The 27,157-nt window shown below is 41.0% G+C and overlaps 1 protein-coding gene across 1 annotated transcript in view; it reads left to right on the forward strand.

The window, feature by feature from the left end:
• The first annotated feature begins 4,461 nt into the window (after positions 1-4,461).
• Positions 4,462-27,157, forward strand: part of Cubn (cubilin) — a 233,934-nt gene continuing 211,238 nt past the window's right edge. The window contains exons 1-13 of the mRNA XM_042685932.1: positions 4,462-4,641; positions 4,924-5,053; positions 6,844-6,939; positions 7,716-7,754; positions 10,114-10,215; positions 11,097-11,194; positions 17,269-17,395; positions 18,760-18,922; positions 20,970-21,101; positions 22,244-22,339; positions 24,435-24,553; positions 25,414-25,600; positions 26,517-26,629. Of these exons, the coding sequence (XP_042541866.1) occupies positions 4,529-4,641; positions 4,924-5,053; positions 6,844-6,939; positions 7,716-7,754; positions 10,114-10,215; positions 11,097-11,194; positions 17,269-17,395; positions 18,760-18,922; positions 20,970-21,101; positions 22,244-22,339; positions 24,435-24,553; positions 25,414-25,600; positions 26,517-26,629 (1,515 nt within the window). The 5' untranslated portion in view covers positions 4,462-4,528. The remainder of the gene's footprint in view (positions 4,642-4,923; positions 5,054-6,843; positions 6,940-7,715; positions 7,755-10,113; positions 10,216-11,096; positions 11,195-17,268; positions 17,396-18,759; positions 18,923-20,969; positions 21,102-22,243; positions 22,340-24,434; positions 24,554-25,413; positions 25,601-26,516; positions 26,630-27,157) is intronic.

A 27,157-nucleotide genomic window follows, 5' to 3' on the forward strand; every position in this document is an offset into this window, starting at 1 on the left:
ATCACTGTAACTCCTCTGTACATCACCTTTCTAATAATAATAGTAGTAATATCTGCAAAAAATTCACATCACAGCATAGCCTATACATAAAGTATATCTGGAGTTTGCTACTCAAGGAAAAATAGAATTTAAGGTCTTGGAGAAGAGGAAGAAAGGTTATTCACCCTTCAAGTCTGAAGGTTGTGTATGGTCAAGCCTTTTTAAAAAAAAAAATGGTTGAAGAAATTCTGATACAGCAAGGAAATAGTATGAGTGATAATACTTTGGAAACATGATTGATTTTTATACTGCCTCGACAAAGTCATCCTGTGCACACAGCCTGACTTATCTATTGATTTGAGCTAGAGCTGAGTAAGTGAGCTGGATGTAAAATTCCCTAATTACTCACCAAAAGTCAGTCAGACCTTCAAAGAACCTTTCTTCTATAGACTTTCTCCTTTCTCCTCTCTCCCTTCCCCCTTTCTCTGCCCTGTCTTCTCTTTCTTTCCCCTCTCCTCTCCTGCTTTCCTTTCCTGATTTGCAAGATAATAAATCTGAAAGAACTCAAATATAGAGTATATAAACTCTCATGTTACGTAAAAAGACACTAAACCAATTTCTAAAGACAGGAAAAAGTCTTGAATAGCTACCACACCAAAGAAGATACACAAATGAGGGATGTACATAAAAAGATGTCCAGCTGGGCGCCGGTGGCTCACGCCTGTAATCCTAGCTACTCAGGAGGCTGAGATCTGAGGATCGAGATTCAAAGCTAGCTCGGGCAGGAAAGTCTGTGAAACTCTTATCCCCAATAAACCACCAGAAAACTGGAAGTGGTGCTGTAGCTCAAGTGGTAGAGCGCTAGCCTTGAGCTGAAGAGCTGAAGGACAGCTCTCAAGCCCAGAGTTCAGGCCCCATAACTGACAAAAAAAAGAAACAAAAATAACAATAAATAAAAATAAAAAGATGTCCAACAAATTTAGTCATTAGGAAAACATAAAGTAGGGGCTGGGAATGTGGCTTAGTGGTAAAGTGCTTGCCTAGCAATTTTGAAGCTCTGGGTTCATAAACAGGAAAAGCTGGAAGTGATGCTGTGGCTCAGGTGGTAGAGTGCTAGCCTTGAGCTAAAGAAGCTCAGGGATAGTGCCCAGGCCCTGAGTTCAAGCACTAGGACTGGCAAAAAAGAAAAAGAAAGAAAAAAGTAAAATCACAATGAGGTGCATACCCATTTTAGAATGGCTATGAATAAAAACTCTTGGAGAGGATAGGGAACAACTGGAACTCTTATGCATGAAATGGGGGAAATTCTTGGGAATAAAAGCTTGACAATTTCTAATAAATAAATAATAAATAATAATCTAAGACACAAGGTAGCTTAGATTCACCCAAAGAAAGGAAAGTATATGCTGACACAGGCACGTTAAAATGTATGTAACTAGGAAGTGGTGCTGTAGCTCAAGTGGTAGAGCGCTCGCCTTGAGCTGAAGAGCTGAGGGACAGCGCCCAGGCCCAGAGTTCAAGTCCCACGACCGACAAAAAAAAAAAATGTAAAAAAAAAAAAATGTATGTAACTAGTACAATATTCAATATATGTGTATAAAAATGGAATAAAGTATCTTGAGGACCTGGGAGGGACTAGAAGAGATAGGGTTAGAATAAGGAAATCGATCATGATCTATTGTACTTGTAAACTGATTTGTTGTATGTATGTATGAATGTAACCCTTTTGCACAACTAAATAAATACATAATAAAAACATAATAAAAAAGATGCCTTGTACTCACAAACTGACATAGTGAATTGAAAGCCCTTTGTACAACTACTTAATGATAATCAAAACTTTAAATATATAAATGGTTTTATTTATAATATAGCCCCAAATTGAAACCAATTCAAGTATTGTCAACTGGTAAATAAAAAAGCAAATGACAAAATGAAATAGAACAAAATGTTAGGCAGTAATAAGTAGTATCCAATGAATAAGCAATACTACAGGACTAATGGTTTCTACATTATGTTGAAGCATTATATCGAGTAAAGAGCCAGAAACAACAGACTATATAAGAAAAATTTGTGAGGCCCAAAATAAGAAGTAAAGCAATGACTATTTGAATATGCAGACAAGGAGTTCATGACAAGATCATGCTCAAAAAGCCTGAACAGCTAACACACATTAGCTAACATCAGATTACTTACCAAGAGACTTTTCTTAGTCAACCTTTTAATCCTATTTTACCTTCTGAATTCACTGAGACTCTTTCTGCATAGCTTAATGGAAGGATGGAAATTTGGATTCATGAAGCTTTGAAACAACATGTTCAAAATGAAATGCCATTTATTGTATTGGATTCATTTCTGAAAGGAACCGCAGTAATAACCTCCTTCACTTGACCTCAATAGCACCTCAGGTACAGTTGTTTTCTTTGGCTTGTTGTGTCCTATTCCAATAGAACAGGTGAGCCTGTCAGTGTGGTACGTTCCTGTAGTTCCAGTGCTCACTAAGCAAGTTTTAGGCCAGTCTAAAACTTTTACTAGGGGCTAGGAAGGTGGCTCAGTGGTAGAGCACTTGCCTTGCATGCGTGAGGCCCTGGGTTCGATTCCTCAGCACCACATAAGCAAAAAGAAAAAAGCCGGAAGTGGCGCTGTGGCTCAAGTGGTAGAGTGCTAGCCTTGAGCTGAAGAGCTGAGGGACAGTTCCAAGGCCCAGAGTTCAGGCCCCATGACCGGACCCAAAAAATAAAAAATAAATAAAACTTTCACTATACTGAGATCTTTCCTATAAACAAACAAACAAATAAGCAAGCACCTGTGGCTCACCATGTACTCAGGATTTTTAAGGATCAAAGTTTCAAGCTAGCCCAGAAGACAAACCTTTGAGAATCTTACATCCAATAATCAGCAAAAAGTCGTGACTCAAGTGGTAGAATATCAACCATGAGTAAAAAAGCCAGGCAATAGTTCAAGGTCTAGAGTTCAAGTATTGCTGCACATGGGTATCTTTTTGAATCCCTACTTTCAGTTCTTTTAGAGGTATACCACAAAGTGAAATTGTTGGATCAAATATTAATTCTGGCAGTGACACCATTTTAAATGCACAACAGCCAGTGCACAAAGGTTTCTCTATATCCTGTCCAAAATAGCCATTTTAATGGGTATGAAGTGGCATCTCATTTTATTTTATATTTATTTTATTTATTTTTATTTATTTAATTTATTTTCAAACCTGGGGTTTGAACTCAGGGCCTGGGCACTGTCCCTGAGCTTCTTTTTCTCAAGACTAGCACTCTACCACTTGAGCCACAGTGCTACTTCAGGCTTTTGCTGTGTATGTGGTACTGAGGAATCTAACTCAGGGCTTCAAGCATGCTAGGCAAGCACTCTATCATTAATCCATTTCCAGCCCTCTTTCCATTTCCCTTGTCAAGAGTATTTTCATGAACTCTGGTCATTTATTTTCTTTGGAGAAATACCTATTTAGGTTCTTTTGATTTTTTTTTTTTTTTCTGCCAGTCCTGAACTTAGAAACCAGGCCCTGTCCCTGAGTATCTTTGTGCTCAAGGCTAGTGCTCTAGCTTTGAGCCACAGCACCACTTCCGGCTTTTTCTGAGTAATCCATTGGAGTAATCCTTGTGAATCTCTGAGACTTTGTGCCTGGGCTGGCTTAAAACTTCAACCTCGTATCTCAGCCTCTTGAGTAGCTAAGATTACCGGCTGGAGCTACTAGTACTAAGCCTGATCATTTATTTTAAAATAATCAGTTGAGTGTTTTTGTTTGTTTCTGAATTATGTGAGTTATTTGTGTATTTTGGATCATAACATACATGCTTTTCAAATACTTTCTCCAACAGAGTTACTCTGAAACTCTGTTGTTAAAAGTATTTGATACACAAAACTTTTACATTGTTATGTAGATAAGCAAAATTAGATGTAGATAAGTTATCTTTTCTTTCCCTAGGCTTTGTTCTTTTGTTTTCTGTGTTTGGGATATCAATAAATGATTACTAACTCTGAAATGATCGCTAACTCGAGAACAGGACTTTTTCTTCTGAGACTTAATAGTTTTCATTCTTGGATTTAGGTCTTGTACAGATTTTGTCATCTGGTATGACTTTTTTTTTTTTGTACAAGGTAAAAACCCAACCTCTTGTTGCAGGTAGCTATCCCTTGTTCCTAGTACCAACGGTTGCAAGTTAAGTGCTTCCTAAGCAAGGATTGTCATAGTGGATGTTTTCAAAGCTTCTTGTTACCATATCAAAGGTCAGCCAAATAATGATTAAGTGGAATGTCCCTTAAGAGAGATTTTGACCTTCTACCCAGTTGAAGAGTACTGAAGATCTAAGATAATTTACATTCCTCAGGAAGGAAAAAAAAAAAAAGTCACACTGTCTTCTTGGCGGGAGAAGAAAAGCCTGAAAAGTTGTAAGCTATTCTACCAGTCAAAGTACACCTGGCTGGCCTGTTGTTTCCCAGACTTTCTGGACGGCATCAACTGCTGGGGCCTCCTGCCCGCCTGCCTCTCACCAGACCACCAAGGAGGCTGGTGGGGAAAATGTCCTCACCTTCTCTTTGGATTTTGGTGATTTTGTCGATATTTACTGAATTAGACGCAGAAGCTGGAGAAATTGAACATCTCCGACAAAAAAGAGACACTAATCTCCAACAGTAAGTCTATGCATGGGTTGTTTGTGCAGATGGGCTTCTGTTCTATGCCATTGCTTTCTGATAGACAAATTATTGGTACCTATTGGGAGATATTTGTAATTATTGGGAGGTAATCATGGGGAAATGTCTCAAGGAAGATATGAAAAACGAGTAGAGAGAATTGGATTGGGTCCATCACAAGGTGAAGCTGTATATAGTCTATGTATTCGGTGAGAAGCTGTGTTTAAACTTTTAAAACTATAGATGCTAATTCCAGATGCATTCTCTGGTTGGATTGTATAGGCCTCGAATCACTGCGGAGAGAGGAAATTTAGTGTTCCTTACTGGATCTGCCCAAAACATTGAATTTAGAACTGGATCCCTGGGAAAAATTAAAGTAAACGATGACGACCTCAGTGAATGTGTCCATCAGGTAATACAGTGGAAATATGCTGATGTTTTTTCCTATGCCAATTCTGGGGCTTGAAGTCAGGCTAAAGCACTATTCCTGAGCTTCTCTTTATTTTATTTATTTATTTTTTTGGTTCAAGGATAGTGCTCTAGTACTAAATCCCAGCTCTACTTCTGGAGTTTTGGTGGTCCATTGTAAATAAGAGTTTTGTGGACTTTTCTGTCCAGGCTGGCTCTGAACCACAATCCTACCTCATCCTTCTGAGTAGCTAGGATTATAGGCATGAGCTGCCAGTGCCTGGCTTTGATGCTTTATATCTCCATGTTTATGACTTAATTGAACAGCTTGGTGCTCATCTGTACTTTGCATCCTTAGCAGAGAATTAGAAGAGAGACAAGTTCTTCTAAAGGTCAACGACCTGAGTCTCACATGGATAGAGAGAGTAATGCTAGCTGGGTGGCACATGGTACAGGGCAATGTGCCCCAGTGGGACTCAATTCAGTAGGGACATGGAGAAGCCAGGAATCGGAAAGGTGCAGGATTCCCTAGTATACTTAAATCACAGAACAGAACTGGCCAGTTATTCTAGTGTGTTCAGTGTTCAGCATTTGCTATGTCGTGGTTCACATCAGTCTTGGTGTCAGCTCTGTCACACTAACGGCCATGTGCTCTGGTGGTAAATGTCTTCCATTTCCTTTGATTTCATGTGACACTCACTGCACCTGTATTAATGGGCTTTATTATTACTCCATTTTAAAGAGTACTATAAAGCAAATTTAAGCGGTTAAAAAGCTTGACACAATACATTGCTGAGGTGATTTCAAGCCTAAATAGTGTCCTAGCCAAAGAACTCCACTTCCTGGTTTCCTCTTTTCTCTCTTCCTTTTTCTCCCCTCCTCCCTTCTCCATCTTTTCCTCCTTTCTCTTCTTCCTCTCTCTTCCCCTCTTTCTCCTCCCCCTCATTCTCTTCCTCTTCCTGAATGTGTGTGTTTCTGGAAATGGAACCCAGGGCCTTGCTAGGCAAGCATTCTACAAGTGAGCTACATCCTCAGCCCACCAAGTGTTCTTTCTTTTTGGGGGCAGAGGGGGTCATGGGACCTAAGTGCCATTCCTGAGCTCTTTTGCTCAGGGCTAATACCACTTTGAGCCACACTACCACTTCTGGTTTTCTGAAGGTTAATTGGAGATAAGAGTCTCATGCCCATGCTGGCTTTGAAACATGATCCTCAGATCTCATCCTCCTGAGTAGCTAGGATTACAGGCATAAGCCACCAGGTCCTGGCCCACCAAGCCCCCTACCCTTTTTTTTGTCAGTTGTAGGGTTTGAACTTTGGGCCTGGGCACTGTCCCTCAGCTCTTCAGCTCAAGGCTAGCACTCTACCACTTGAGCCACAGCGCCACTTCCGGCTTTTTCCTTTTTGCTTATGTGGTGTTGAGGAATCAAACCCAGGGCCTCATGTGTGCAAGGCAAGCGCTCTACCACTGAGTCACCTTCCCAGCCAGTTTTTACATTCTTTTTTTTTTTTTTTTGGGTCCGGTCATGTGGCCTGAACTCTTTGCCTGGGCACTGTCCCTCAGCTCTTCAGCTCAAGGCTAGCACTCTACCACTTGAGCCACAGCGCCACTTCTGGCTTTTTTTCTTTTTGCTTATGTGGTGCTGAGGAATCGAACCCAGGGCCTTGAGCATGCAAGGCAAGCACGCTACCACTGAGCCACCTTCCCAGCCCTAGTTTTTACATTCTTATAAGATGTGCATGATTTTTTTTTCCTCACTAATATTATTCTTTTCCTTATTTTCTTCTTAAAATTAGGTCCAGAGAAACAAAGATGATATTGTAGCTATAAAAAGGAATGGAATTGGTCTTTATTCAAATATATCTAATGAAATCCATGAGATTCATTCAAAGGTAAGTCAGACATATACATCCTAAGAGCAAATGAGTTCTCCTTAAATCAGTTTTACAAGTTGAGCGTCTTTCAGGGAATCCATCAACACTCTATACCTCATTATAATAACTGGCTTTTGTTAAGTGGTGTAACTCTAATAGAAGATACAGAAGTGGCAGTGGACAGAAGGTAGGGAATGTCACGGTAAGGATTTGCCTTGTTCAAGTCCTCATCACAGCCGCCTTCTTGGCGAAGAGGATTCCCCATAGCCATTTGTGAAAATTCTCAGCCACCATGGACAACATAGCAACGCATGAGCATATCAGTAGGTTTTTTTTTTTTGTCGGTTGTGGGGCTTGAACTCAGGGCTTGGGCCCTGTCCCTCTGTTCTTCAGCTCAAGGCGAGTGCTCTACTGCTTGAGCCACAGCGCCACTTCCATTTTTCTAGTGCTTTATTGGAGATAAGAGTCTCACGGACTTTCCTGCCCAGGCTGGCTTTGAACCGCATTCTCAGATCTCAGCCTCCTGAGTAGCTAGGATTACAGGTGTGAGCCACCGGTGCCTGGCTTTTTTCAGTGGGTTCTTTTAAACTTCGAAAAAAATCTAGGCAATCAATGGAAGAGACCAGGAAGAAACAGGAGCCTGATGGAGAGAGAAATAAGGAAGTAGAAGGCAAAGAAAGCAGGAACAAGGGAGTCCTTAGAAGAGGGTATTTGAAAAGTATTTCAAGTGTATAGCACTGCATATAAAATGCCTTTGAATGAGCTAATTGGTTCCCTTTCTTCTCCATTGCTAGCTTGTGGATCTTGAAGAAAAATTTCGAAGCTTACAGCAGGTAAGTCTCAAAAGATACATGTTCACTGAAGATTATACAAGAGTCCATTGTTAAGGCCAGCCATCTTATTTTAAGAGCAGATGAATGATCAATATGAAGGACTTAGCTGGGTGTTGGGGGTTTATACCTGCAATCCTAGCTTCTTGGGAAGCTGAGAATGGGCAAATCATGGTTCAAAGCCAGAGGCAGCAGAGAAGTTTACCAGACTCCTTCTTACCCCACAGCTGGGTTCAATGGGGGCCTGTCATTCTAAGCTACATGGGCAGGCAGAGATTGGGAGGCTCTAAGTTATAGGCCAAACCATCCATGGGGCACCGTCTCACTGGAAAAAGAAGTTGGGCATCATGATGTGGGACTGTCCCTTCATCAGCGGAGTGATGGCTAAAACAGATGGATAGAGGTTCAGATGTGTTCCTGAGGAAGACAGGAAGCAAGACCATATCTTAAAATTAACCAGCATAAAATAGGGCTAGAAGTGGCTCAGTGTTAGAGAGTGTCTACCTAGCAAGGAATACCTTGTTTGTCCATCCTGGCTCTGCAGCCAGTCTAACATTATGTTCTGGAGCCTGTGGGGGTATTACAGTATATTCCAAGTTTATTTAAAACTGTATTTGCTGAGAATTAAATTTGGATGGTCTCCAAGAAAAAAAGAATATTCAGGACTATGTAATTTTAGGCTTCTTACCTATTTTGTAGGTAGTTGGTCCCTTCAAGGCTGTTGTTGAAGCTAGAACTTTCTACTCAGAAACATACTCACTCTATTTATCATTTTTGAATGGGTGTTCTGGGAATTTTGAGTTAAGGATTTCTGCTCAGTTGATTTGTTTTCATTGTTTTCGGTCATTGTCCTCTACTATTGTTTTGTGCTTTAAGTTTGGTGAATACGTTCATTTTGGCCACTTGGAGAGTGGGTTACTTCCTTCGCCTTCATGTGTCTAGGGACTAGTTGAGTAAATGTAGCCAGCTATGAGCAAGTCACAGTTTTCAGTCTCTTACACTCTTTCCTTGTTTCTACCAAAGGTCAAGCAAGATTAGACGCACATGGCCCAAAGTATTTAGATTGTCCTCCTCCCTCCCAGCCTCCTTTAGAAAGAGATATTAATAATTTTCAAATGGGAACTTGAAAATTTCTGCCTTTGGATAGTGAAATGGGTATCTGGCTAACTATAGTCTCTGCCAATCCCCATTGTCTTCCTCCTGATTGCTGATTTCATTTCCTGCTGAACCACCATAAAGCTTTGGCTTTTCGAATCACTAGGCAGACAATGTCGGTTTTGTGCCCCAGACAAACTTCCATTGAGTTTGTGGTGAATGTTCTTAATAGTGTCTTTTGATGAGCAAAGCTCAAAGTTAGACAAAGTTAAACAAATAGAACAATGGGGAAAAAAACAGTTCATAAAAAGACCTCCACACAGATATTCTCCATATTTGTCCTTACTTGAGAAAGAATGGACTTTGCAATAAAATAATTATCACTCTCTGCTGGCTCTCAATTCATTTGTGAAATGACGAAAATGGACTAATTTTCTCTGCGAGTCATTGTATATACATACCTCTGAGTATGTGTGTATGGGATGATTATTTTATTCCTATTTAAGCAGAAGTGGGCTACAGTTAAAGTCACAGCTTCATTGCCTTACCCCCTGTCTTCTCTATAAAGAATTTGCCTCTGCCCTCAAAACCATTAAAAGTCCTACAAGATCGAAACAGGTAGCTGACATGTGGTAAAATCTCCCAGGCTGTATAGACAAAGGTAGGTCTGTGTGCAGCTCTGATCTGAAAGCGATCGGGTAAGCATACGTGAGGAAAGTGTATCTTAGCTGGCCACATTTCAAACAAAGGAGCTTGCAGTGAAAAGAGCTCAGTCATCTGGACCCATAGAAAGAGTCTGGCAGTAAAAGGCGATTCCATTTCAAAGCCTTACCTGAAGGTACCAGAGATAAGACTAATAGATTAAAGAGCAGGAGATTTCCATTTTATTTTCTTAGTGCAATAGAAATAGATATTCATTGTTATCTTGTTCAGATATTTCTCAGATGGGACACATTTTCCCAAAGAATGGTGGGAAAGCCTTCTTCTCCATACCTCATTCCATCCAGGGTTTAAAAATCTAGTAAAGAAAGTGTCAAGGAGTATGGGAAGGATTGGCAGTAGGAAACACCTATTTTATTCTTTTCCACAAGAGAGTTAATTTGAAGAAGAACTTGAGTAGCTGACAAGGCCATCTCTAGATGCAAGGCCCTCACTGACAAGGAGTAAACATGAAATCCTCCAATGCCCACCAGGACTGAAACCTGCCCTTCACCACTGCCCAGGGCAAATGCCATTGTCTCCAATCACTGACTTGTCTTTGTTTCAGACAGTGGACACAAATGTTTGCAGCAGCAATCCCTGCAGGAATGGTGGGACGTGCCTGGATCTGAAAGGTTCCTTTTTCTGTATCTGCCCTCCTCAGTGGCAGGTGAGTCACGTGGTCTCTGGTGAGAAGCAAGAATGCAACAGAATCTGTGCTTTCCTTATTTGATTGTCCGAAGTTTCTAATGTGCAGTGGCCTCCTGAGAATTATATATACCTTACATGCCAAATGATGATGCATTTGATTCTTTTACCCACTGAATACAAAGCCATCTTAAGGCAGAGTTCACTTAATTGAATCACAACATGGAAGGGAATGTTACCTCCCTTAGTATTGGCATGGACGACTTGAATCTTAACATATTGAAATTTTCTTGTCCTTTCTGGTGAAAAGGCTCCCAGTATATACTTTAACAACAAAACTGATACATAAGTATTCCTAGGCTTAGCACCATTGTGAAATTAAGGACACATCTTTGTAAGAATTCCTTCTGATGGCTGTGATCTTTTTTAAAAATTTATTATTGTGGTCAGCACCGGTGGCTCATGCCTGTAATCCTAGCTACTAAAGAGGCTGAGATCTGAAGATCATGGTTCAAAGCCAGCCTGGGCAGGAAAGTCCATGAGATTTATCTCCAATTAACCATTAGAAAACTGGAAATTGAGCTATGGCTCAAAGTGGTGAAGCATGAGCCTTGAACACAAAAGCTCAAGGACAGTGCCCAGGCCCTGTGTTCAAGACCCATGACCACTACCACAACCACCAAAAAAGATGATGTAGATAAGCTAGATAAGTCAGGTGGCTGTGATCTACTTAAGGGCTTGTTAGGTCCAGGAAAAAGTATAGCCAACGATTAATATTACAATTACTGTATTTAGCTTACCAATCTCTTACCTACTGTCCGTGTATACATATATATTAGAATACCATAAGCATACCGAACCCCCTTTTCCTGTGGCACCTGACTGTTCTTGATGTGATTGCAGGGACCACACTGCTCTGATGATGTTAACGAATGTGTGATGGGAACACTCATGGGCTGCCAGAATGGAGCCACATGTATAAACACTATGGGGAGTTACAGGTAACTTTATCATTATTTTTTTTAAATATCAGGTGTCTTTTTTGAGGATTGAGACATCTGGTGTTTGAAAATGTCCAAGTTACTGTTCATATTACCTGAAAAAGTAGCTACTCCCTGGAGAAAAATAGGTGACTCTCACTGAACATATGCATAGCTGTTTTTGCGTTGATAAACAAAAGCTCAGATGAACAACTATCACCTGTTGAAACTATCCTTTCTCCAGCATCTCCAAGAAGCAGAAAGAAGTCCAGTGTCTGCCCCAGAGACTGAGGATAGCTTGATGCAAGATGAACAGAAGCATTAGCTAGAAGAGTCTGTGTTGGAGCATGCCAATGAGATGGTGTCCGTAGAGTAGAGCCCTCCCCCCACCATGCCAGTGTCCTGCAGTTATGCTCATTCCATTTATTAGAGATCTCATCATGTTAGTCAGGATAGCTTCATCCATCACTGTGCAAGAATGTCAACTTAAACTAGATCAAAGACTGAACTGAAGCTCAATGAATGACATAACTTCATTGCATTTGTTCAGTTAGCCACTAAATTCCCAGTCATAATCCTCATACTGTTCTATCTTCTCTTCTGATTTATTTTTGTCAAGTGGCTGGCCCACAGAATTCTACTACCTCACCCATTGGGTTAGATGGCACAATATCTCCATGGTTCTACTATACCACAGGATTGTTGGCCATCAGTCATGCTGGCCCACATAATAACTTTAATAACCAAGTCTACAAATTCATAGCAGACCATTGTCAAATTTATTCCTGTACAATTCGTTTAAAGATCATTTAAAAATCTCTAGATGTTGTCTTTCCTCTATTTTGTCTGCTTTCTTAATTTCTTTTTTTTTTTTTTTTTTGTCATTCCTGGGGCTTGAACTCTGGGCCTGGGCGCTGTCTGTGTGCTCTTTAGCTCAAGGTGAGCGCTCTACCGCTTGAGCCATAGTGCCACTTCCGGTTTTCTAGTGGTTTATTGGAGATAAGAGTCTCCCCGAGTTTCCTGCCGGAGCTGGCTTTGAACCTCGATCCTCAGATCTTAGCCTCCTGAGTAGCTAGGATTACAGGCGTGAGCCACCAGCACCTGGCTTCACTGTGACATTTCTAACCATGTATTGTATTGCTGTCAGTCTTCCTCCATCACTTTCCCTCACTTAGCAATCTTGTTTTTCTTTTTTTTTTGGGTCCAGTCGTGGGGCCTGAACTCTGGGCCTGGGCGCTGTCCCTCAGCTCTTCAGCTCAAGGCTAGCGCTCTACCACTTGAGCCACAACGCCACTTCCGGCTTTTTTCTTTTTGCTTATGTGGTGCTGAGGAATCGAACCCAGGTCCTCAGGCATGCAAGGCAAGCACTCTACCACTGAGCCACCTTCCCAGCCCAATCTTGTTTTTCTTTCTGTCTTCTATTAACATACTATTTTCTCAAAAAAGAAGTTACAATCCTTTTGTTCTTTTGATCAGATAGATCTTTAAAATTACAGAAAAACACATTGCAAGTTATAAATGTAGCTCACTCAAACCTCTCATTGATAGTTCAGTCACTATGAAAAACTGAAATTAATGCCCTTATCATATATTGAATATGGTGTTATAAAGTGCCATAGGCTGGTACAATATGAGCTGAAATCCTAGCACCAGTCATAACTTTACAGGGACTGATATTAATCTGTTTGAAGGACTTTGCTTTTAGGACTTTGCTTCTTGTTTAAATGAACTGTCTGCCCTTTGCTTTTATAAATCTTCATTCTTGGATTCATCTTTTATTTCCTTGAAAGTATTAACTCTTGATTTCTGCCAATGAGCACTTATCAAAAATTACTACTTGAGGGGCTGGGAAGGTGGCTCAGTGGTAGAGCACTTGCCTTGCATGCCTGAGGTCCTGGGTTCAATTCCTCAGCACCACATAAGCAAAAAGCAAAAAGCCGGAAGTGGTGCTGTGGCTCAAGTGGTAGAGCGCTAGCCTTGAGCTGAAGAGCCGAGGGACAGTGCCCAGGCCCAGAGTTCAGGCCCCATGACCGGACTCCCCTCAAAAAAAATTGCTATTTGAGATATGAGTCATAAATGTAATGGCTCCTAGCACTTATACTTTCTGTCCTTCTCAATATATAGGGATATTGGGGAGATGAGATTTCACTCCTGATTTTCCTTTCTTACCAATATTTTTTGGTTATCTACATGGCAATGGAGTGATGTACTGGTAGGAGGAGCTCATTGAGACAGCATACTTCATTTTTCTTGCCTACAAAGAGGAAAAGAAAAAGAAGAACTTTAGCATTCACAAATATTTGTTGCATCTCAGGAGTTAAGTGTTCCTTGCTAGAAGCATCTACATGAGAGAGTGAAACAGAAACACATACTTCCTTTGTTGAGAACTGCAGGTCTAAGTGGCCCTTCAACCTTCAAGAACAGTGCCATGTCCCCTCTTTTAAACAGAAGTGCTTCTTGTGCTGACTCGAGAAATAATTTTGGTTTCTAGTCTCTACCCTTCCTGGATTTGTGGGAGAATGTTTATATCCAATCTCTTCTTCCTGGTATTCGAAGTAGTTTGCAAAGCCTTACAAATCCCAGTTGATTACCTAGTATAAGTGGTGGTGGTGATTTTTCAAGGAATAAAGTAAAATAGAGAAATATGCATGAGCATTAATTCCTGCTTTGTAGAATCTGTATGCAGTGAGTGAACATTTTGACAATATCTTGAGTTGTAGTGATCATTGGAGAGTAAAGCCTTATTAATTTGTAGTCTTACTGAGGCTAGAAGCACCTTTGGAGAACTTCCAACACATATTTGCCAAGGGAAAACTTGAGCAACTGCTGAATCAGGATCTTGAAAAAAATATATTATATGGTCATGGTAAGTAAAGTTAGCTTTGGTTTTGAGGCCTTGCAGTTTCATTCAACTTATTTTCAGTCTCACTCAACTTGTTTGGGAGAAAAATGGAATTTATTATTTTTTTTGCCAGTCCTGGGGCTTGAATTCAGAGCCTCGGCACTGTCCCTGAGCTTCTTTTACTCAAGGCTAGCACTCTACCACTGGAGCTACAGCGCTACTTCTGTTTTTTTCTGTTTGTGGTGCTGAGGAATTGATCTCAGGGCTTCACACATGCTAGGCAAGTGCTCTACCAACTAAGCCACATTACCAGCCTGAAAAATGGAGTCTTTATTTAATTAAGTTAGTGATCCATAATTTTAGAGACCTCTGAAAAGATAAAATATTATGCAATTAGTCAGATTTTGGGAAAAATTATTATTATTATTATTATTTTGGTCAGTCGTGGGGCCTGAACTCTGGTCCTGGGTGCTGTCCCTCAGCTCTTCAGCTCAAGGCTAGCGCTCTACCACTTGAGCCACAGCACCCACTTCCGGCTTTTTCTGCTTATGTGGTGCTGAGGAATCGAACCCAGGGCCTCATGCATGCAAGGCGAGCACTCTACACTAAGCCACCTTCCCAGCCCAAGGGAAAAATTATTTTTAAAGAAATAGAGCAATCTTATCTCTAACCATTAAAAAGCTAGAAGTACAGATAAATTGCTCAAGTGGTAGAGCACCAGCCTTGAGCCCAAAAGTCAAGCAAGAGTGCAAGGCCCTGAGTTCAAGCCTCAGGACTGATATATAAAGAATAAGAAAAAGTAGGCTGGGAAGGTGGCTCAGTGGTAGAGTGCTTGCCTCGCATGCAGGAGGCCCTGGGTTTGATTCCTCAGCACCACATAAACAGAAAAGTCAGAATGGTGCTGTGGCTCAAGAGGTAGAGCTGAAGAGCTGAAGGATAGCACCCAGGCCCAATTACCTTTTCTTTAAAGGATACATCAAGTTACCTTGAAGCTATATTCTGCGTGGTAACATGTTAAAAAGACATAACTGCAATGTCTTTGCACTAACTTAACCTTTCAGAACATAGATAGAAGATGTAATATATAGAAATGATGGTGTCAAGTAGCATAGACCTTGATTTTCATCCATTTACAAGCAACTAGTAATTCCATCATGGCATTAGGTGATGTATGTCTGTACAGTGGAGTGAAAAATAGGTGTCCTAGCCGGGCGCTGGTGGCTCACGCCTGTAATCCTAGCTACTCAGGATGCTGAGATCTGAGGATCGCGGTTCAAAGCCAGCCAGGGCAGGAGAGACCGTGAGACTCCTATCTCCAATAAACCACCAGAAAACCGGAAGTGGCGCTGTAGCTCAAGTGGTAGAGTGCTAGCCTTGAGCTGAAGAGCTGAGGGACAGCGCCCAGGCCCAGAGTTCAAGCCCCATGACCGACAAAAAAAAAAAAAATAGTTGCCCTGGCCAGGTCCCAGTGATTCGGTGACCCACACTAATAACCTAGCTACTCAGGAGGCTGCGATCTGAGGATTGTGGTTTGAGGCCAGTCTGGGCAGGAACGCTCATGAAACATTTATCTCCAATTAACCACCAAAAAGCCAGAAGTGGAGCTGTGGCTCAAGCAAAGCAAAAAAGGCTCAGGTTTTACGGTCAAGCCATAGGACCACTACAAACACACACACACACACACACACACACACACACACACACACACACACACACACACACACACACACACACACACACACACGCGCGCACGGTTTTGCCTGAAGATTAGATTAAGGAAACTCACAGTTTACTTAGCTTGCTTTTTCTCTCATTTTTCTTCTTTTCATATAAGTAAATTCAAATGAAAGAAACCTACTTTGCAGCTAGTTAACATCCACTCATTTCCCAGTGTCAATAGTAAAGGGAAAGGAAGAGAGATAAGGAGAGAGGATTTTATTGCAAGTTTGTGAACTAGAATGTCCTCCCTCAAATCTTAAGTCATTTTTCAATATTTAAGTGCTCAGTGATAAGATAAACTCAATTTCCTGAGCACTTTCTCCAGAGGAAGCCTATGAAAACAATGCCCATGTATTAGACAGCACATTGTCCAAGGTGCACAGTTAACAGACCTGCTCAGGACTTAAATCTGAACTATAATGTCATAGGTTTTTCCAAACACTCAAATCTCTCATAAATGGAAAATAGACTTAGAACTATAGTAATATGTGCTTTTAAGATTTTTAAATTAACAGATTTGTGAAAATAAATTTGTATCAATGAAGTCAGCTGTATCAATGCTCAAGTATGTACATGAAATATTCTAAATTTCTGTAATTATGAAGAGTGTAATTAAACTGTTGGAATATTTATATAAGGGTGTGTATGAGAGAAAGAGAGAAAGAAGGAGGGAGAGGAGAAGGAAAAGAAACAGAATATGAGCAAGAAAATGGAAAAAGAGAAGGGAAGATACTTGCTCTTTAGGGTTTAATGACTTATTGCTATTCATCTATAACCTTGTCTTCATGTAAAAAGCAATTTTGGAATGCTCAGGAATGTAATTTAGTAGTGAGATAGTTTTTTAAAGTACATAGTGCAATTATAAATATTGATTATGTATATAATATATAAATACCAATCATAATTATGCACAAAATATGCATTTACTGAATTTCACATTTAGCTGGGTATCCTGTGTTTCCATTTGCCAAGTCTGTCAACTCTCCCTACAAATTCTTGGGTACTGTTCATCGTGTGATTCCTCTCCATCTCTAGCCATATCCATTGATCTTCTATTCCTTAGAAGCTACTCAAACATGCCATCCCTGGGCAAAGTGAGTTCTGTGCCCAGGGTGAAGCCCTTGAGTGTTTCAAACAGCCAGACTTACTTCCTGTGCTTTGGCTCTTATACCTTAATGTGTGTAATTAAGGATGATTCCTTTTTCCAGGATGCTAAAAACCAAGTTCACGTTTGTAAGCTTGGGAGGCAGGCAATGGCCCTTTAGGTTCTTTGCCTTGTTCCTGACCCCCGTGTGGTAGTCCTGTGTGATAATAAGTCTCCATTCACTAACATTTTATTTGTGAAAGTCACGTGTTTGCTCAGTTTTTTCCCCCTCTTGGAGCAGAACAGGATGGTTTTCCTCCAGGGCTCTAGGCAGTTAACTTGCACTGCTGGTTCCCGGTTCCATGTTCAGATCACTTACTTGCAATTTGGCCAGCAGGTGCTGGCTTTCAAGCACAATCCCAAATGTCATGCTCTTGTGCAACCCAACAGATGTGACTGCTCGCCGGAGACTTACGGGACGCAGTGTGAATTCAAATACGATGACTGCAAAGGGGTCTCTAAACAGCGCTGTGTTCACGGCATCTGTGAGGATTTAGACCGAGTAGAAAATGGACAGGTGGGTCCCCCTCCCTCCCCTTCCCAACTGTGACTGCTTTGATGGAGCCACGGGTGGCAAGTCCTCATGCTGGGCTGCGTGGGAACACTGTCCCAGGGAGCCACAGATACGAAGTTGTTTTCTATCCTTAGTGGGGCACAGGTGAGGAGAGAAGCAGAGATATATGGAAAGCTGGACCCAGAGGTTAAGGTCCTTCCAGAAAATACTAACCTTTTTATTCATTGGCCTATGAATCTCCCTGGGAGACAGGTCTTTCTCCTGGCCTTTGGAGTGTTCAGCAGTGACAAGATGTAGAAACACAAAAGGCTCAGTCTTGCCAGCAACGTGTAACTTTGGATCTGGAAATTTTCTGGTCCTATAGACTCTATGGGCCTACTTTTCTTTTGTCCTTCTCTGAGTCTGGGGTACCTCAACTTCTGAATCTTTTTTTTTTTTTTTTGGTCTAGTCGTGGGGCCTGAACTCTGGGCCTGGGTGCTATCCCTCAGCCCTTCAGCTCAAGGCTAGCACTCTACCACTTGAGCCACAGCGCCACTTCTGGCCTTTTTTTTCTGCTTATGTGGTGCTGAGGAATCGAACCCAGGGCCTCATGCATACAAGGCAAGCACTCTACCACTGAGCCACCTTCTCAGCCCACTTCTGAGTCTTAAGGTGACTAGTTGGTCCTTTATCAGCACTTCAGGTCTTCAGTTTTATTGTTTCCCTACTCTTTATGTTGGAAAACGGTTTTTTGTTTGTTGTGGTTTTTTTTGCTAGTCCTGGGGCTTGAACTCAGGACCTGGCACTGTCCATGAACTTCTCTTGTGCAGGGTTAGCACTCTATCACTTGAGCCACAATGCCACTTCCAGCCTTTGCTGTTCATGTGGTACTGAGGAATCGAACCCAGGCTTTCATGCATGCTAGGCAAATACTCTCCCACTGAGCCACATTCACAGCCTAGAAAATGGTTCTTTCCCATGGTGGTATGGGACAGCTAGAGGAAAGACTGACAGAGGAGAGAGTGACCTTCAAAGGGAAACAAATAGATTTTCGAACGTCTGTTCCCATGGATGTTTTTCCCTCCAAAACCAAAGCAGGCTGAGTTGATTACCTTTAATTATATTGACTTACAGCTCTTGATTCTTATTGCTATTTCCTTGGCATTTTGGGGATAAATTATAGGATTCTCTGACCCTGAAATCAAGATGTTTCCTTTTTCCATGGTCTAGTCTAAATGCCTAAATGATATGGGAAAGAAAAAAGAGAAGCTCTTTGATTGGTCTAAGGCAATGAATGTTAGACCATAGATGGTTCGGGGAGATTTCCCCAGGCTTTTCTTGCTTCTTGACCTGATTGTCTTTGTTTATGCTGTTGTCACCCTATCAGCCCAAGTTCAGCTGCATCTGTGAAGCCGGGTGGACATTTTCTCCAAACAACCCTGCATGCACAGAGGATATAAATGAGTGCCTGCATGATCCCTCACCTTGCTCAGAACTTGTGACGTGTGTCAACACCCAAGGCTCTTTCTACTGTGGGGCCTGCCCAACAGGTACATCCTCAGGGCTCAGAAGCCAGGCCCTGCATAGCCAGGCGAACAAGGCACAAGAACCTATTCGTTTCTGCTACACATGGGAAACAAGACCATTCTTGTCATAACAACTCCCTAACACAAGCAGGTGTTTTGTCCAGAACTGCAAGGTTAGCCGTAGTTGGAAACTTTTAACCTTAGGTCTCTGAAGCCATCAACCAACTAGACTTGAAGTCAAGAGTCATGTGCTCTAGTCCCACCTTCTATATTAACCAGATAACTGCAAAACTCAGGTAAAATTTTTGGCCTCTTTCTATTAATGCTACTGTCCAGTACATGGACATGTCCTTTGAACCCCCTGTGGCCTTACTGTGAATAGGGATTTCCATCACAGCCTCAGTGACTGAATCTCTGGGAGAGGCCCTACGCTGAACTGCTGAGAACATGGAGTCGGTACTTAGAGACTGCCAGGGTTTGAATCTAAACTTCCTCTTATTATGACACCATTATCACCCATTGAAAACGTATTTGTAAGACACCTATCATCAGGGAAATGCTGTATTGGGTGCACTGATGAACAAGATCAAGACTTCATGGATCTCACAAGGCCTCTCTACTCCTTGGGTGTACTTAGAAAGTGAAGCACAAATATTATCATCATGGCAGCTTGCCTTCATGAAAACATCATTAGGGCCCCATTCAAGTGTAAGGAATAGTGTTAATTCTTGAAATTACAAGAAGAGTTGTGGTAGGAATTTATATTTTTCACATTTTAGGACTGGAGAGATTAAATAAGTTTCCCAAGACCATGTAGCTTACAAGTAGATCGATTTGAACCCAGGATCTCCTACCAAATCCTGGGTCCAAACTGAGCTGTTAAATCTATCCCTGCATTTTGCATAAGAACCACACACACACTTGTTGATTCCCTTGGTAACTTGTAGCGCAGGGCATTTTTGCATGCTAGAAGTTTAGACCTTTTAAACATAGCAATAAATTGAAATAAAATGTGCAGGGTTTTCCTGAGGCAACTAAAATTTGTAGAAAGCCACATTTTTTTTTTGGGGGGGGGGGGTCCAGTCACGGGGCCTGAACTCTGGGCCTGGGCGCTGTCCCTCAGCTCTTCAGCTCAAGGCTAGCACTCTACCACTTGAGCCACAGCACCACTTCCAGCTTTTTTCTTTTTGCTTATGTGGTGCTGAGGAATCAAACCCAGGGCCCCGTGCATGCAAGGCAAGCGCTCTACCACTGAGCCACCTTCCCAGCCCTCAGATACAGGGTTTTAAAACAAACATCCCATCTCTGGTATGCTAAAATTTCACAGTCAATTAAATATGAAGGATAAAAATTCTTTCAGTGTTATGTGTTTACACATATGCACACGCAGGGATGTATGTGAATTGTTGAAATTGTTATTAGCATTCAGTGGTACAAATCAGCCATAAAATATTCAGGATTCCCATTTTAGACACTGACTTTCACTTCTAAGTAAACAAAAACTGCCATCTTAGTATGTTGATAATTTTTCTACCAAAGAATTAATTTCAAGAAGTGGACTTTTAGTCAAAGGACATGTATTGTATTTACATTTTAAAAGAAATACCATCAAATCTCTTTCCAAATTGTTTTTGATAAATTAATTTACAGCCTATAGGTGTACCACTTTTTCCCCATTGCTTTGCCAGAAGTTCTAAGAATTGAAGACAACTTGGGCTAATAGCTATCAGTAGTTATCTCTCTCTCTCTCTCTCTCTTTTCCAGTCCTGTGACTTGAACTCAGGGCTGGGCACTGCCCCTGAGCTTCTTTTGCTCAAGGCTAACATTCAACCACTTGTGCCACAGTGCCTCTTCTGCCTTTTTCTGTTTATGTGGTCCTGAGGAATCAAATCCAGGGCTTCATGCACATCAGGCAAGCACTCTACCAGTAAGCCACATTCCCAGATCAGTTATATCTCTTTTTAATCTACAGGACTTTTTTAAGTAGAGAGAGGTTTAATGTGTTTTAACCATGTGTATTTCTCCATTGTCAACTGGTCTATAGCTAACCTTCCAAATCTTGTTTTTCTAGGATGGCAAGGAAATGGGTATTATTGCCAAGATATCAATGAATGTGAGATTGATAATGGTGGCTGTTCAGTGGCTCCACTTGTGCAGTGTGTGAATACACTTGGATCTTTCAGATGTGGTGACTGTCCTCCAGGTACTGCACCAAGCCCCTGATTCCATGACAGAGCCCATATGTTTGGAAACAGTATCTTGTGTTTCATTTAATTTAACATAGGAATTCTAAAAAAAGAAATTGAGTAGTAGAAAACATTGAATTTGATATGTGAACTCAGGATTCATGATTACAACTACATTATAAGAAAGAAAATTTTAAAACAGTCAAAACCAGCTGGGTGCCTGTGGCTCACGCCTGTAATCATAGCTACTCAGGAGTCTGAGATCTGAGGATTGTAGTTCAAAGCCAGCCTGGGCAGGAAAAGTTCATGAGACTCTTATTTCCAATTAACCACCAGAAAACTAGAAGTGGCACTGTGCCTCAAGTGGTAGAGTGCTTGCCTTGACCAAAGAGCTCATGGGCAGCACTCAGGTCCAGAGTTCAAGCCCCAGGACTGACAAAAAAGCAAACAACAGCAACGACAACAACAACTAAAAACCCCAAACCAGTCAAAATCCAACAGTACACAAGCCCCTTCATACTGTGAAATGGACACTGAGATAATATAGAATTTGAAAATTCTTCTGTGTGAATTACAGATCAATAGCTCTATTGTTCTCACACATAATTTATTAATATAATGCACTCATTAGATATTTTACAGATAAAGTTTACCAAATCACATGCATATAATGTATTGTTGTTTCCTTTTTTTTTCTGGAAAGAAGTCATTAATGCTTATTGAATTAGTATCCAAGAAGTACAGAGATGTATACACAAATTGAATCTTACATGTTTTAAGAACATGAAGCAATAGTAGTTCAGACTTTTGCATTAATTTACTTCTAAGAATATCAAAGTTGCTGAAATGAACAAACATCAACTTTTTTAGTATTCTTAGTTTCTATTATATATATATATATTTCTAAGGCATATGTTTAGCATATGTTTAACATATTAAGTTAGAAACAAGTCAGAATATATTATTTTTGGAGTCAGGTTGCTAATACTTGTTGCTCTGTCTTCAGTGAAAACACTTTATTTGTTTATAACCTATGCTTACGTCTTCTGTTTGGATGGCTGCTTCGTGGCCCGCTTCATGGGATCTGAAGCTCAGATTGACATTCCCTTTCTCCTACACCCTTGACACTCACTCCCCATCCCCACTCTGCTTTGATCAGGCTACAAGGGCAATGGAAAAGTATGTACTCCCATCGACATCTGCCGGGTCAATAATGGAGGCTGCCATCCACAAGCATCGTGCTTCTCGTCTCTAGGTAATGACTCGCCTCATTCTTTGGTCTTGGGTATTTTATTTTGTTTATTTTGCAGGTCCCAGAGCCTGGATTCTGTCCTTGAGCCTCTCTGTTCTCAAGGTTGATGCTCTACCACTTGAGACACAGCACCACTTCTGGCTTTTTCTGGGTTTTTTTTTTTTTTTTTGGTCCTGAGGAGTGGAACCCAGGGCTTCATGCATGCTAGTATGCAAGCACTCTACCACTAAGCCTCATTCCCAGCTTTGGTCCTCTAAAACAATTCCACATTGTAACCCCAAAATATCTGCCCTACACATTCTTATTTTTACCCTCAAATGAAAAATTAATTCATATCATGAAAACTAATTTTTTTTTTTGTCTGTCGTGAAGCCTGAACTCTGGGCTGGGTGTTGTCCCTCAAGGACAGTCAAGGCTAGTGCTCTACCATGTGAGTCACAGCACCACTTTGGGCTTTTTCTGCTTATGTGGTGCTAAGGAATCAAACCCAGTGCTTATGCATGCAAGGCAACACTCTACCACTGAGCCACCCTCGCAGCCTCATGAAACCTATTTTCTTGGATATTTTTTAAAATGCTAGGCACAGTGGCTTCCCATCTGCAATCCTAGCTACTCATCAGTCAGTGATAGGTGGTCCATGAGCTGAATAGTCAGGTTACTAATGGAGTAAGCTAGAACAAAATCTCTAAAGAAAAACAAACAAACAAAGGATTGACTAAAGCAGTAGAGCACTTGCCTAGTGAACATAAGGCTCCAAATTCAGTGCCCACTAATTGAAAATGGAAATTACACTAGGTTACATTCTTTTGTGATTTTCTTGGACTTAGGATTTCCCAAGACAATTAAGCCAGTTAATTAATGACTGAATTCTAGCCAATAAGAAGGTGAAAAGAAGTAGGAGGAAATGCCACCCCTTTTCCTCTTTATACCATTGGCGAGAATTGAGCCACATGGTAACGCTGCTGCTGGTGAAGGCTGAAAGTATAATCATTGTTTCAGGTATATTGAATCTAGCTGAAATAGTTAATAGTAAAGACAGGAAAAGTGCATCTTCGGTGATTCAGTGTCTGCAATGCTGCGTAACAGAGATTCCATGTTTTAAAATTTCTCTATAGTGACAGATATTTTGCTATTAAGTCTCTGGACATTGTTTAGTGAAATTTTCTAAACTACTGGAATGAGGACCATTTCTAAACAGAGTGAAATCCTAGATGCTCTTACACTATCTATTTTGTTCATATCCTACCCAATAACAGATGTGAATTTGTGTCTAGAAAGATTTAAACATTTTAAATTCTATTTGATCCAGTCTTTCTCAACCCATTTAGATTGTCATTGTTTTAACTTTATAGCATGACCATGAGCAGCTCATGAGAAGTGTGGGAGAAATTTTGGTGCTGTCATTTTCTTGATGCTTGTTTATGTTACTGCTCCTCCTATTTATCCAATCTACAGTTGCATTTGCAAAATTCCTGTCACGTTTCAAATTCATTTCATGGTGGCTGACCTAGTTAAAGCTGTCAAGACACAGCCCATACTGCCACATAAACGAGACCATGTGAATTGCCCACTTAGGTCCAACTCCTGTGCTTGCCCACCAAGGGTTCCTTGTTTTGTCCATGTTCTAGCTGTGTGTGCTTGCTCAAGACAACATCTCTGCTGTGCTCTGAATTCAAAAGGTATAAATGGTGACGACAGCAGATGCTGTAAGGAGCTAAGACAGTCTATGTATGGGTAGACCACACTGCTTGTAACAGACATATTATGAGAATCAGATACATTATAAGAATCCTCTTTATCTGATAATCTTTGCATGATGTAGAATTCCCATTTCCCTTCTGGCATATTGCATGGCACCACTAGTGCCCATTCATTTACAGAATATTAGAAATATTGAATGGCCTTCTTTTAAGATAAAAATGAGAAAATAAAGATGCCAGCATTTTCTGCTCGTACCTTGTCTTCTCTGCCCATAGATAGGTATAAATTTTCCATTGGTGGTCTGTTCTTTAGGCACCAGAACCTGAATTTACTAATGGCCCTTTGATTATCCTGAGAAGGATTCCTATATTTATGCTTGCATTTTTCTTTCTGACAGGGTCCTTACCTCTCTGCACCTGTTTGCCTGGATATACAGGAAATGGTTATGGGCCGAATGGTTGCGTGCTTCTCAGTGGTCATTGCTCTGGCCATCCCTGTCTACATGGACAATGCACAGTGAGGCTTCTATTTTTTTTAGGGGAAATGAATATTATAATATGAGTAAATTTAGTTCTTGCATCTACAAAATACATTTTATATAATTAAAATTTATGGTAAAAGATTGATGAATAACTCACAGATAAAGGTAGGTAGTAGTTTAGTTCTCAGGAAAAATCAATTCTATCTTTCTTTCTTTTTTTTTTGGTTGGTCATGGGGCTTGAACTCAGCATCTGGGTACTGTCTCTGAGATCTTTCATTCAAGGCCAGCTCTCTACCACTTGGAGCTTTGTGCCACAGCTCCATTTCCAGTTTTCTGGTGGTTAATTGGAAGTCTCACCTCCGGGCTGGCTTTTAGCCTTGATTCTCAGATCTCAACTTCATGAGTAACTAGGATTACAGCCTTACCCTGGCTCAGTTCTTTTTTTTTTTTGGTTGGTTGTGGGGCTTAAACTCTGGGCTTGGGCGCTGTCCCTCAGTTCTTCAGCTCAAGGCGAGCGCTCTACCACTTGAGCTACAGTGCCACGTCTGGTTTTCTGATGGTTTATTGGAGATAGGAGTCTCACGGTCTTTCCTACCCGGGCTGGCTTTAAACTGCGATCGATCCTCAGATCTCAGCCTCCTGAGTAGCTAGCACCCGGCCTTTTTCTTTTTTCTTTTTAAAAATTTACTGCAGTGATTTACAAAATAGTCAACAAAGCTTACAGTTTCATCTGAGTAAGTTATATTTAATGATTATCATTGTTAGTAAATTTGACTACTGAAAATACTTAATATAATACAGCTCCTGTTAGGTTACTTTTCATCCTTATTTGGGTTGGTTCTCTTGTTTCCTGTTCATTTGTTTTATGGTATTCTGTTTTTATGTTCTCTACAGGAAACAGTCACAGGCTATCTTTGTAAGTGTGAACCAGGCTGGGCTGGTGCCAACTGCTCAGAAAACATCAATGAGTGTGCAAGCAACCCCTGTTTGAATGGGGGAACTTGTGTAGATGGCATTAATTCCTTCAGCTGTGAGTGTACGAGTTCCTGGACCGGAGATCACTGTCAGACTGCCCAGCAAGGTATGGTCAGCATTTCTTATCCCCCAGATAGCTAGCTACTGCTCAGAAGTCTTATCCTTTAATGAGTCCTTCTGCGGACATTCCACTCCTACTTGCCTCCTGGGTCCATTGCTCAAATGTACAGAATGACCTTTCCTTGTAGAAATGGCATAGAAATCCATAAGGTAGGTATTTATGAACCTCAATTCAAGTCAGAAGAATTTTTCTTCAAAAGAAGTAAATTCCTCGCTAGCATTGTCTCTTGTGGTTTTCTACTTTGTGTAGAGCAGGTATTTAATGTCTCTTAATCATGCCTCTCTCTTGCTCTGGATGTTCACTGGCTTCTCATCATTACCTGTTATAGTTGGGGATTGCCTTTCAGTTATCTTCTGATGCAAGCCAGACATTTTTCTTTCTCTGCCTGACTGGTGCCATGAACATTCACTGTGTTCTTGTGTTTGGGATAATTTTCCCAAGATCCTCCCAAATTCTCTCCTTGTTTCCCCATCCAGGGGTGGCTATTCTTACTTTACATCCAAATGGCCTCCATAAAGTCTCTTCTGGCTACTCGACCAGTCACTTAGGACTCCTGATTCATAATCAATATAGTTATTGAGATGTTACCATGTATTTAGGAAAATGGTAAACCCTTTGAGAAAACGGGGGGCAGGAAACACTGTCTCCTTTTATTCCCCACTCACCTTCTAGTGGAAAAAAAAGATGAACACAATACGGCTGAACTAAAGCTGTGAACTAAGTTGTGTGAGATGAAGTCAAGTTTCAGATCAGGGTAGAGGATGGGAGAATAAATTCAAGAAAAGCTTGTGGTGAAGGTGATTGCTTAACAGTTGAAATTGGAGTCAGAGGACACAGAGGTGGGAATGGAAGACAAGAGTTGTGTAGCCTCTTCCTTATTTCTTCCTGTTTTCCCTTGCAGTGTGTGGAGGGTCCCTTTCAGAGCCGAATGGGAGCATCAGCTATACAGCTCTCGACACTCAATATGAGCGTGATGTTAACTGCTTCTGGGTTATCCGAACTGAAGTGGGAAAGGTAATGTAGCAACCATGGCCCCAATGGAGATGTCCTATGTATATTTCAATAAGGATATGTGTGTGCACATGAGTACATATCATAATTATGCTAGTGTGTGTTCAGTATTTACTAAATGCCCACCTTTGGGTTAGGTATTTTGCCTACCTTTAAAAAAAATCTGAAGTTAATTTTTCAAAATAAGTAGTCCTATGTGCATTTTATAGATTAAATAATAGAAACTAGGAGAAGTTACATTGAGGTTTTTTTTTTTTTTGGGTCCAGTCATGGGGCCTGAACTCTGGGCCTGGGTGCTGTCCCTCAGCTCTTCAGCTCAAGGCTAGCGCTCTACCATTTGAGCCACAGCACCACTTCCAGCTTTTTTCTTTTTGCTTATATAGTGCTGAGGAATCAAACCCAGGGCCTCATGCATGCAAAGCAAGTGCTCTACCACTGAGCCACCTTCTCAGCCATTGAGTTTTTGTTTTTAAGCACCATTTAATTTGTAATTGAAGTAGTTGAATCTCAATGTCAAGTTTGCTTCCCAAG

Source organism: Dipodomys spectabilis, unplaced genomic scaffold (assembly GCF_019054845.1).
Source record: "Dipodomys spectabilis isolate Male_0828 unplaced genomic scaffold, ASM1905484v1 ptg000096l, whole genome shotgun sequence".
NCBI lineage: Eukaryota > Metazoa > Chordata > Mammalia > Rodentia > Heteromyidae > Dipodomys > Dipodomys spectabilis.